The following is a 12,594-nucleotide window of genomic DNA, read 5'->3' as shown; positions in this document are numbered from 1 at the left end:
TATAAAAAAATGCTAACGAGGGTTATCCCTTGGTTGGTCTCATTTTTTTGCTCGGTTAAATAAGTGGTCATGCCAAACTTGATCCATACTGAAACGAAACAAAGCATGCACTTTAATTGAACTCATGTTACCACCGCAAAGTACAAGATAAAAGTTAAAAAAAATGAAACAGGTTGGACTTGATCGTCGCAGCAAAAAATAGGCGCTACTGCAGCTGCCCCGTATGTTCAGAACAACCAGCACAGCGGGATCGCTTCATGCCAGCAAGCCAGCTGCTTGTGTACGACAGGTGGCACACAAACTATGGTATCATCCCGGCCGTTATACGGTGCTTCTCAGGCACGAGGGAGTACGTTTATGTAACCCACATCAAGACTGTGAAAGGCAGCCCGAAATGATAAGGTCCCCGCTATTGGGTGTCTGAGGGGTGCATTTCTGGAATATTGATCGAAGGGCGCTAATTTACTACAGTATTCACGAAGAGAAGCGACGAAGAAAATGACTCCATAGGGAAACATGCTTACATTCGCACATATTAGATAATTAAAATGACTCCATAGGGAAGCATGCTTACATTCGTGTGTCCATTAACATAAAGATCGCACCATCCAACGCTGATCCCCAAACTGGCCGCTGATTGATATCTCCAATCATGAGCTCCACAAGTGCATCCGGTTGTTCCCCAGCTTTGGAACTGTCGGTGTCACCGGATCCAGACACTTCAAGCTCGTACACTAGTGCCAATGCGGGATCCAAATGGATGGAATGTGTCCTCTCCCTGTGTAGTCGGAGCGCTTACCCTTCTGGTCCCATGAATCTCTTACAAGATGAGATTACTCCATATCTCTATCACAGGATGGGACAGCTGAGTGGATCGTGGGGTAAGAAGGAGGATGGTCAAGCGCTATGGGAAGAGATAAAGGCTTAACATAAAGCAGAGGCCCGTGAGTTGGTTGGAAGTAACCATGCATGTTTATTCACTGGATAGCTGCACAGATGCTCCACGTTTTCCTACTTTTCCCAACACCTCCCAATCCTACTTCTGTGATATATTGACCGTCAGGTTTCACAAACATGCGCTAAGATAAATAACCTATAATATCTAGCAAGGAGGTGATCCACTGAATACTTCCTCCATTCCACAATGTAGTGCTTCCTCTATCCACGTGCTTCAATTTTGACCGCAAATTTAACTACCACGACCGATTGCGGCGACAACAAAAATTATATTAGTGAATTCGTATTCGAAAGAAGTTTTCAATTATATAATTTTTTCTCCCACCGCAGTTGGTCTTGTTGGTTAAATTTATGGTCAAAGTTGGACCTCGGGAAGCGCGGGCGCACTATATTTTGGAATGGAGGGAGTATTTTATAGGCTTATTACTTCATTTCAACCAAGTTGAATTCTGTCATATTCAATAGCACGCTTCACTTCATTGCCCCTCTCCTCCTGCTTTATATATAAGAGAGAAGCCATAACTTGCAGTGATTATATTCACCAAACTACTGTAGCTGAGTCCGTGATGATTAGTTCAGCATGTGCCTTACCTCCTACAAAATACAGATCACGCCTCCTTCCTCATTGTTAGAGTACATAAACATAATGTATAACAATAGGACAGAAGTTCGTTCAAACTTTATCATGCACACAAGTTGATTGAAAAAGCATTGGCATTAAAATGAACCTTCCATGTGTGACCTCAATGTAGCATCGGAAAACAGTAGCCCGCTCAACATACTCATTTTATAAACCCTCAAAATGCAACTATCTATTGGGTCCTTCTCAAATACAGTTCTGATACTAAACTTGTCAAATTGTTATTAGAGATGGTCCTAAAGAGATGTGTTGGCTGCTTAAAACGAAGTTAATTTGTGTGGTCGCATTCATCGACGCTTCCTACTTTAAGCGCTTGCTAATTTTAGCGCAAAACCATATATACATCACATGTTTTCAATATACTATGTTTCCTTTCCTAACTTACCTGAATTACATTATTTGAAGTGGGACATATTAAAATCAATAAGGAAAATTCACATCAGTGTGTTTGGGCAGTACATTGACATTACTCAGTCAGTGTCTCCCTAAACTTCCTGAGCATGCATAGTGATTTCTTTCCTCGGTTTGCTGAAGTTTGAATTTTCCTGAAGCCGCAAATTTATGAACAATATGTAGTCTACTATTGCATATGTGCTATGAGAGCCTCTTACCGGCTATCCCCTCTGCTTGTCTTGGCTCTCATCTCAGTTTTACTACTATTTAGTCAAGCTTCATAAAATCCATCAGTTGAACATGAAGGAAGAGGAAACTTATTTTCATATACAAGTACCGGACGGATAATTTGACCTATGGTCAAGCAAACACTAAGGAGAATTTTTCTGTACGACGATGTTTAGTTCATCAGTGCACATGCGCAAAAAATATGTACAAATGTAATTAGGGGAGGATGTGTTTGCTTAGCTTAAGTGATAACCGTTAGAATTAATAATTCTTGGTCATGCAAGTCAATCCATGATGAAACCAACCACGTAGAAGTCTCAGTTTATATCATTTGGTTAGGTAGTATTATAATAAAAGAGAGATCTCTAACACTTCAACGTAGACAAAATTCTAAAGGAGAAGTGATATGCATAACATTCTTATTGTATCTGCACTGAGTTTGTTTCCTTTTTTGGACTAATGTTCAACCTGTGAATACCAGGATCCTACTTTACATAATACCCAAACGGGGAATGAACAGCCTATCCGAGCCGTTTTTGCTCAAATCCTTCTTTACATATTGATTCATCCTTCATTATCTAGTCATCAACCTGTGCCTACCACACGTGCTATTTTTTTCTTTTCATTTTTTCCTCGAATAATGTTTCAACTTTTGCTGATGTTCGATTATTTTTGAAGCACCTTACATAAACTTTAGCAATAAATTTCTAGTTGGAGACCTTTGGTCCAGAAAAAGGAGTCCCTAATTTCTAATTACGATACATTGTTATTTTCTCTTTGTTTTTCTGTTTCATTTTGGAATTGCTCCTTCAACACCTGTAATAGCATAACTCACATTAGATTTTTGTCAGTGTATTTTTGTATATTTTACTCCCTCCGTTCACAAATATAAGATGTTTTGTATATTTCAATGTGGGACTACATAAGAACTAAAATCAGTGAACAAACACACTAAAACATGTCTATATGCATCAAATTCAACTTTTTTAGAACATTTTATAATTGTGAATGGATGGACTAGAAGTTTTTCCTAGACAAAGGGTGGATTTTTATTCACTCTAAATTGAGTATCATGGAGACACAAAAACAATGAGCACCAACATACACACAGAAAAATGACACCGGCAACTAACAAAGTCAAACAGACCGAAGTTATGCCCTGGTGGAGTAAAAAGAAACAAATATCTGAAGTGATAAAAAATGATAAAAAACTACACTGGCAACAATATCCTCACCGAACATCTCTTAACATCACTAGCACAACAAAAAAGATCTTCAAAACAACACCTCGAGAAAGGGACGCGCTGAAGCGTCGCCATGCTGGATCCAACAATCGAAGGCCAAATCATGAGTTTTCACCCTCAAGAACATGTCCAAACAAATCTGAACAATTCCTTTAACAAGGAAATGACACAAGAAACATCGCCAGTGCCAATATAACTAATAAAGCCAGACTTCGAGTTTCACCTAGAGCTCGAGACTATGCTTGAGAAGCACCACCAAATCCAAGTTATCATTTGATGTCTCCACCACTTTCCGTGATCCTAACAGCTACATGCATAACACGGTATTGATGTGCGATGCCCCACAAGTGGAAGATCGCCTCGCCAGAAGCAGGCAGTCGAGCTACGAGCCTACGTCGAAGGCCGGCCGCCACTAAGAGCTCCGAACTGTGAAGGTCGCCATTGCACATTGCAAATGAGATTTAAGGAGGAATTATAAGACGCCATCAAATCCCAAGTCGTGATGCTACAGTAGTCTCTCACCATCCTCGCCCAAGTGATCACCGCCATTCTCACCAATGGACTCCACGGTCTCAACATCGAAGGTGGACGCCTCCTTTATGTTGATGCACCTTCTTTTGTTTCCCTCCGAGCCTCCAGCTGTCTACACCATCCTAATCAGTTATGATCTCCCCCGTGCCCTCTGGCCCCTCCCGTGTTAACACCTACACACATCATCGACAACTGATGGCGCACGCACAATGTGATCAAGCGCACATATAGCACACCCACGCAGAAAACAGCAAGCCCACGCACGTCGGACAACACAACACACTCACCCATGGCACATGCACTGGTTCACGCACAACACAACCACACACTTCACATGTCACTCTGAATATTGATTATCACAGACCGCCACTGCAGTGCCTCCCACCCCCTCTCTTGCTCGTTATGCTCCGCATCCTCTTAATGCGACATTTTGAGTTAATAAAGCACTTACTTTATTTGCACTCTTCTTCACAGCACTGCCCCTCCCATTCTGCTTTACAAATATAACACTTACTTCCTTATTGACATAAAGTGAATGATTCAGTTGTGAAAGAATTTTTCTGAAGAAACCCGAGTAGGTGCACATTTCAAATTGCATGCAATTTTAGGTTCATAATCGTCATGCTTTGTACATAATTTTTTGTGCGGCTTCAAGCTTGTGTCATGTAATTTGGTCCTCTTAATTCGAAATAAAAAGTTCTCCACTTACCTAATTAGATATATAAATGCTTTCATACACTATGCATCACCAACGAAAATTTTATGTTAACTTTGAAGGGTGCATAGTAAGTGGTTAAGTAAATGACTCTCAGTTTTAAACTACCATCCATAGATTATACTTTCAGTTTTCTTCTTTAATTCATATATATCCTTACAACTGAGTTCAGCTCCGTTGTATCCTTGTGCACTCTTCTTCACATCGATGCCCCTCTAATTCTACTTTATAAGTATAACACTTACTCGTGACCACGCGCACCAAACCACTCTACCGAGACTCGATCAACTTGACCACGATTCTTACGAACTACATAGTAGTTATCGTACATATTTTCTCATTAGATGCGGATGTAATGTGGACTAGTAATCTAGGCCATACCTTATCGATCTAACTATCCATATCTTTGTTTCACAACAAATCGAGGGCACAATGCTATCTCAATAGTAAAAAAATGAACACTTCCAAAAAGATATCGGATAATGAAATAAGCAAGCAACAATTTAGGTATTTTAATTAGCAATCCACATTTTATAATGATATTAATCACGATAAACTAATAGTTATGTTTTTGAGCAGGCAAATGAATTAAATATGAAAATAGGTAAGCAAAGGCTATTGATATAAAGAGCAAGCAATTATTAGCGGTCTGATATGATGTGCCTGATTTCTAATGGATTCCACTAGAATTAAAAATCTCATACTTGTCAAGGATCCAAATTTGTGTCGAAGAAAAAAAATCCTACTAAAAAACAGAACTTTCCTTCGACAGGGCAGAGCTTGATGAAAATACACCAGTGTTCTTTTGGTCAATTTTAGGAAGATAGTTCCAACAAAACCAAAAACCTATATGTATGTAGAAAAAATGTGGCAATTGCCATTTATTTTAATGGTATTTATTTCTACGTAAATCATTTTTTATTACAAAGTGGTCAAGTTGAATTAAAGATTCTTTATCTACCAGAATTACGAGCAATTTTAAGTTCAGAATTGCAACACACGCTGCACACATTTTTTATGCAACTTCAAGCTTGTGTTGTGTAATCTGGTCTACTTTATTAGATAGAGAAAGTTCTCTGTTTTATCTGATTAGACATATAAAAATGTATGAAATCATATACATAAATAATGAACATCTAGCTATATCTTGAATTTCAAGAGTACACATGATGGCATATAACCACCAACATTTCAACCTGTCAATTCCATATAGGATGCTCTAGAACTCACATACAAAAGAAATCCACGATTAAAAAATAAAACAAAAAATAATTAAAGTGACTTCCTGTTAAACCAAAAAAATTGAAACATGTGCTAATTCTATATATGGTTGCAATAATAGTGGTCGGAATTCAGGACCTAAGTAGTGGAGATAACATATAAACAAACAGTGAACAGAGCAACTAGCGATGGGATAGTATCTAGGTGTGCTTATTGCAGGCTTGCAGCAGTATCCCTTCCACCATCCAACCAGCGTCACAACAATCCGGGCACAAAGCTGGAGAGAGGAGCTGCGCTTTGGCATGGATGAGCAGGAGATGGGTGAGAAGATTGGGAAGCATTTATGGGATACAACTGGCCAGATAGAAGTCATGTGAGTAATACCGCTGGCTGGCTTCCAAGTAGAGGGCGCAACTTTTGGCTGTTTTGTATGGTAATTTCTTCATGGGATCATTTGGTCTTACTCATGTCATGGACCAGGTGTTGCTCGTGCAATTCTAGAGGTTGATTACATAGGAAATTTCTTTTGATTGCCGATGTCAATGCATCCCCATGTCTTCTGCCAGCATCAACAATATGGGAATTGTTTTCACACATTTCCTAACACCTCCCTATCCTACTTCCCTGACTTACATGACAACCGATTTCTAAAACATGAGCAATTTGTTGGCCTTCTCGAGCTAGATACAAATATTGAATATTGACAACTTTCTTCTTCTATTTCTATAAATCCTTACAACTGAGTTCCATTATGTGGTATCGTGGAGCACTCTTATTTTCGGGAATAACCTATTAACCGGAGGCCCAACCCAGAATTGCTATTTTTTGCCTGTTTTAGGGTTTCGAAGAAAAGGAATATCAAACGGAGTCCAAACGGAATGACACCTTCGGGAACGTGATTTTTTCATCGAATAAACTCAGGAGACCTTGGACCCTATGTCAAGGCAAGTAACAGGAGGCCACAGGTAGGGGGAAGCGCCCTAACCTACCAGGCGCGCCCCCCACCTCGTGGGCCCCTGTTGCTCCACCCGACATACTTCTTCCTCAATATATATATACATAATATATATATATATATATATATATATATAATATATATATATATATATATCGTACCCCCAAACGATCAGATACGGAGCCAAAACCCTAATTCCACCGCCATAACTTTCTGTATCCACGAGATCCCATCTTGGGGCCTATTCCGGAGCTCCGCCGTAGGGGGCATCGATCACGGAGGGCTTCTACATCAACACCATAGCCTCTCCGATGAAGTGTGAGTAGTTACTTCAGACCTACGGGTCCATAGTTAGTAGCTAGATGTCTTCTTCTCTCTTTTGGATCTCAATACAATGTTCTCCCCCTCTCTTGTGGAGATCTATTCGATGTATCTTCTTTTTGCGGTGTGTTTGTTGAGACCGATGAATTGTGGGTTTATGATCGATTCTATCTATGAATAATATTTGAATCTATCTGAATTCTTTTATGTATGATTGGTTATCTTTGCAAGTCCTCTTCGATTATCAATTTGGTTTGGCCTACTATATTGATCTTTCTTGCAATGGGAGAAGTGCTTAGCTTTGGGTTCAATCTTGCGGTGTCCTTTCCCGGTGACAGTAAGGGCAGCAAGGCACGTATTGTATTGTTGCCATCGAGGATAACAAGATGGGGTTTTCTTCATATTGCATGAGTTTATCCCTCTACATCATGTCATCTTGCTTAAGGCGTTACTTCAATTTTTACTTAATACTCTAGATGCATGCTGGCTAGCGGTCGATGAGTGGAGTAATAGTAGTAGATGCAGGCAGGAGTCGGTCCTACTTGTCTCGGATGATGCCTATATACATGATCATACCTAGATATTCTCATAACTATACTCAATTCTGTCAATTGCTCAACAATAATTTGTTCACCCACCGTAGAATACTTATGTTCTCGAGAGAAGCCACTAGTGAAACCTATGGCCCCCGGGTCTATCATTATCATTCAGTCTCCTATTACTTAGTTATTTACTTTGCCTTTATTTTACTTTGCATCTTTTATCATAAAATACCAAAAATATTATCTTATCATATCTATCAGATCTCACTCTCGTAAGTGGCCCTATAGGGATTGACAACCCCTATTTGCATTAGTTGCGAGGATTTATTTGTTTTGTGCAGGTGCGAGGGACTCGCGCGTAGCCTCCTACTGGATTGATACCTTGGTTCTCAAAAACTGAGGGAAATACTTACGCTACTTTGCTGCATTATCCCTTCTTCTTCGGGGAAAACGAACGCAGTGCTAAAAGAGGTAGCGTCGCACCCTTGTACCTATATATGTGCCTAGTGCACGATCAATGAGAATATCGATGCACACAATCCCTTCTACAGGAAGAGACAAAAAATATTAGCAGGCCATCAGTGAGCTTGATCGCACCTAGCCAATCGCCCTGAAGGCTGGTAGTTATTATATATCGCACGTCGTATATAAGAACGACATGAGCGTTCATATATGAAACTCTAGAGGAATATGAACAAACAGGTTACGAAAAAAACACGTCTATTGGGCCGGCCCAGTTGCGACCGCAGTCAGCAATTCCGGGATTCAACATGCCATGTCGACAATCCTTGTTTGGAACTCTCTCAAGGTTCAAAATATACCGGACCGGATAGTTCGATGTGTTGATTTCCGGGAGTGAAAGTTCAGGATCGATTTAGATTTCTCTACAAGTTCAAGGTTTGTTTTCAACTTTTGCTTCTGTGAGTCGTACACGAGCACCTGAACGGGTTGGTCGTCATCTGGGAGATGCACGAGTCTATCAGACAGCAGGCACAACGAACCCAATGCTCCAGTTAGGCCGGCACCTGGCGTACCAAGACCTTCGCTGCTCCGCCCCATCCTTGTCGCGCCACATGATACATTCTTGTCAACTCCTTCTGCGACCTTGAACCACAGAGGCCAACTACATGGTGTCAAGATGGTGCACCAAGACCATTGCCCGACGGTGCCCGGCCTTCTTCCTCGACAACAACGCCTATGGACGGTCTACAACCTTGATGCCGGCGACCTTGCCGAGCTTGGAAATGGGCTCTGCAATCTGGCAAAGCCTTTTCTCTCGGTTGTGAGTTAGTGAGGCACAAAAGATCTTTTCTAGGCAGTTATAAATGTTGAAGCTGGCGATGAATTCATATGTGAGTCTAATAAATAAATGCATTTCTATCCACATGTGAGACCAGTAATGAGCTTTCGTTATATTTTCTATCCACATATGGGACCATACAAATAAATAAATAAAGATCTTTTTCTATGTGCTTATAATTGCAATTCAAAATGTTATAACACTATTTATCTTGCAAAATACGCACTATGACCGCTTAGATTATCAACCGAATGATGGATGAGCTTTCGCTATATTTTCTCTGTCTTTTTAATCACGAATCACATAACAGCCACAAGACATGACATCTGTGGACAATCTCTTAAGCCCCGGGGCATTGTGCTAGTATCTTGAATAATTCCGTGACCGATGGAAGAAGGGATAATCATGCCTTGGTGTCCACCACTTGGGGTGTTGGCGCTGGCGCATATGACCATAGGCATCATATGAGAAATTTTGTATTTTTTTGCTACAAATATAAATTTTATGAGGGGTTTTATATTGCACTTTTAACTTGCATGTTGTTCCATGATGCGCTGTGGATGAAATTTTAGCGACAGAAGTAATGGTTGATAGCATGCCAATGGTCGCAATGCCACGGTCCACCAACCATCCAATCACATCAATGTCTGTGGAGAGCGCATGTGAGATCAAATGCGGATGTGGCCCATGCATTGAGGAGGGGGGGGGTGAGAGCTGCATCTTGATGTTGATATATGAGGAGAAAAAAATGAGAAGTGTCGTACAAATGTTGCAAAGTGGATGAAGAAGGCAAATGTGGCAATGCATGAAGGTGGGAGTTCAGATACGAAAGAGTTGCATCCAAGTATTTATGGAGTTCAATTTAGATCCAGTTATCCAGGATTGTCTGTAGTGAAACTGTTTAATTCATCAATGATTGGCTGATTCAACGTACATGTGTTGATAGAGGAGTATTCTTCCTCTTTACTATAGAATAGAATCTCATCAGAAGTCGGGTACGAAGTTAAAGCTCCTTGTATAGGTCGCCTTTATAAGAATCGGGTTTATGGCGATAGCTGAATTGACTATAACTCATACTCCTGTTGATCTATGTCGTGGAGAGTTAGGATTTTATCTTGTTGTGTAAGATGTAGAGAACACGCTCATACAGTAACTTGACATGAGATAATACACTAAAAATATCACGGTTGAGAAATACACAGTGCACCAATGACAAAATTTCTTTTCCCCAACATATACTCCATTTATTCCCTTTTGTAAGATTTAGTAACACTCGGGCGTTGTCCAATGACACATTCCTATAAATACCAAATGACACTATATAAAAACCATATATACGAAAATAACCTTTTGAGTTTACTCTTAACATAGTCAAATGTTTTAGACATTTTGAAAGCTTCATGGAATATATATCATAATTCTTAATCCAATTTTCTCATACAATATATCATACATAGTATTACTTTACAAAGTATAGCAATGTATGTACATAAGATACATCTTCGTACACAATTTACGGGCACATATGAACTATACATAGGATATGGGGACCTTAGTTGTTTGAGAACTGTGCATATGCATGATTAGGTCGCATTTGGCTATCTTCCTATTTTGTTGGGTAAGAAGGCTCCATGGCAAGACCACACATGCCCTTCTTGTCTGCAATGTCTTTCTCCATTCTCAAGTACCCATCTTCGCCCCAAGTTGTGCCCCATGAATTCTTCATCAACCAATAGCTCGTGCCATCACTAGTCTTTCCATATCCAATGGCTGCAATTCCATGGTCCAAGTCAGTGCCGCAGGACCCAGTCATCACCCCACCAGAGTAGAATTGGAACGTCATGTCTCCTCCGTCCACAGCTACAGACACTGGTTGGTTTGCCACCGCCTTCATAAGGGCACCCTCGTTATTGGCAGGCACATCCTCAAAGCCGGTGATGGTTGCGGCACTGTTGGATCCAGCCTTGCACTTGCCATCAGCTGCAGTATATGGGTAGCTTGACTCCATAGTAAGGCCTCCATTCTTGATAATGAATTTGAAGGCATCATCCATGAGTCCTCCCTCGCAGCCTTGATCTTGACCATGAACATCACAGTCAACCAACTCCTGCTCCGACAGTGAGATCAACTTCCCGGTTTTCAGTTTTACAATGCCCTCTGTCGCGGCAACAGAAGAAAATGCCCAACAGCAGCCTAGAAATAATTTTGTTGTTATAGTGTTATCCAACAAAATATTAACACATATATGCCGTGCATCACAATGTTTTTTTACTTACCACACTGGCCTTGATCCTTGACAGGAGTGACGGCTCCCTTGGCCCTCCAGTCCATCGTTGCTGGAAGGGCATCCAAACTCAAATTCTCATACCTGAATCCAGAAGAAAGAACTCTCATGGAGTTTGCTTTGAATCCCTTGTTTGTGTTGGTTGTCTTGAACTCATCATTTGTGACATCAGCAAATTGGTTGACGCCAAGCCAGAACTTGTGATTTTGGGCATTGAATGTTTCAATGAACTCGACGTTGCCTTTGAAAACCTCGAACCGACGTGCCTTCTCAGTGGTGTCCTTGTACACACGGCCATACTGAGCCATCCAGTTCTCATGCTTCGCCACCATCAACAAGTCATCATTCAGCTCACGAGCTGCAATGACTGTACCACAGAGGCAGATGCAACCGAGGATGGCAAGAAGCAAAGCCTTGTGGATGGCCATCTTCGGTTAGGTACCGAACTGCAATGACAGTACTGTAGCGGCAGAGGCAACCTAGGATGGCAAGTGTCTGTACTTTGGTCTGGTTTGTTGGATGGCACTTGGTGGTATATATAGTGTCAAGTACGTATTAAAAATAGGAGACTGAGAGATACGGTACGTGTTTGTACGAAGTTATTTTGTGGAAAAGGGCTTGTGCGTTGCCGTGGATTATGGTGGCCGGCTAGTGGTATAAAAATGACGCACACATCTGATTGGACGGCCACATTGTATAAAAATGATACGGCAGAACAAAGAAGTACGCTTGGTGTACATCTGATAGCAACTCCTGCTTGTTTATGTCGGGGTGTACATCTGACTGACAGTGATCCCTGCTTGAGAGATTTATTGAAAGAAAGAAGAACCGTGTCCATGAAAATAAATTTTCAGAAGAGTACCGTGGACGTGACACCAGTTTGTACAAAAGAATCAAGTAACTGCTTTGATACGTACCGTTAACCCGCCCTGACAAAAAAATATCAAAACAAATACTTGAAAAATTCAAAAAATTCCAATTTTTGTGTGTAGAAGATAATTTGATGCGTGAGGTTCGCATCAATTTTCAAATCATTTGGACATCTGAGCAGCTCTCGGCAAAAAAGGACAAATTCAGGGTATGTAAAAATGTTTACTGTTCACACACTGTTCCGACCCGATTTGTCTTTTTTTCTGAGAGTTCCTGAGATGTTCAAATGATTTAAAAATTGGAGCGAAACTCACGCATCAAATTATCTACCACACAATTTTTTTTGGAATTTGTCTAGTGTTTGTTTGTTTTTTTACTGACCAGATGCAAATG

The 12,594-nt window shown here is 40.6% G+C and overlaps 1 protein-coding gene across 1 annotated transcript; it reads right to left on the bottom strand.

Annotated features, from left to right (window-relative positions):
• Window positions 1-10,653: 10,653 nt before the first annotated feature.
• On the bottom strand, window positions 10,654-11,759 carry LOC123191406 (senescence-specific cysteine protease SAG39-like). Its single transcript, XM_044604158.1, has 2 exons — window positions 11,324-11,759; window positions 10,654-11,240 (listed from the first exon to the last, which is right to left on the bottom strand). The coding sequence occupies exons 1-2, from the start codon at window positions 11,757-11,759 to the stop codon at window positions 10,654-10,656; spliced, it is 1,023 nt and encodes a 340-aa protein (XP_044460093.1).
• Between the last annotated feature and the right edge of the window lie 835 nt (window positions 11,760-12,594).

This window comes from Triticum aestivum, chromosome 2A (genome assembly GCF_018294505.1).
Source record: "Triticum aestivum cultivar Chinese Spring chromosome 2A, IWGSC CS RefSeq v2.1, whole genome shotgun sequence".
Lineage (NCBI taxonomy): Eukaryota > Viridiplantae > Streptophyta > Magnoliopsida > Poales > Poaceae > Triticum > Triticum aestivum.
Note: the sequence above shows the minus strand (reverse complement) of the source record. Positions and strands in the feature narration are given on the sequence as shown.

What these genes read in the sequence shown, in the direction of transcription:
- LOC123191406 (XM_044604158.1), bottom strand. Translation starts at nt 11,759, where the DNA reads ATGGCCATCCACAAGGCTTTGCTTCTTGCCATCCTCGGTTGCATCTGC. An exon ending in CAAGGATCAAGGCCAGTGTG is followed by an intron (nt 11,241 to 11,323) that starts GTAAGTAAAAAA and finishes AATTATTTCTAG; the next exon opens with GCTGCTGTTGGGCATTTTCT.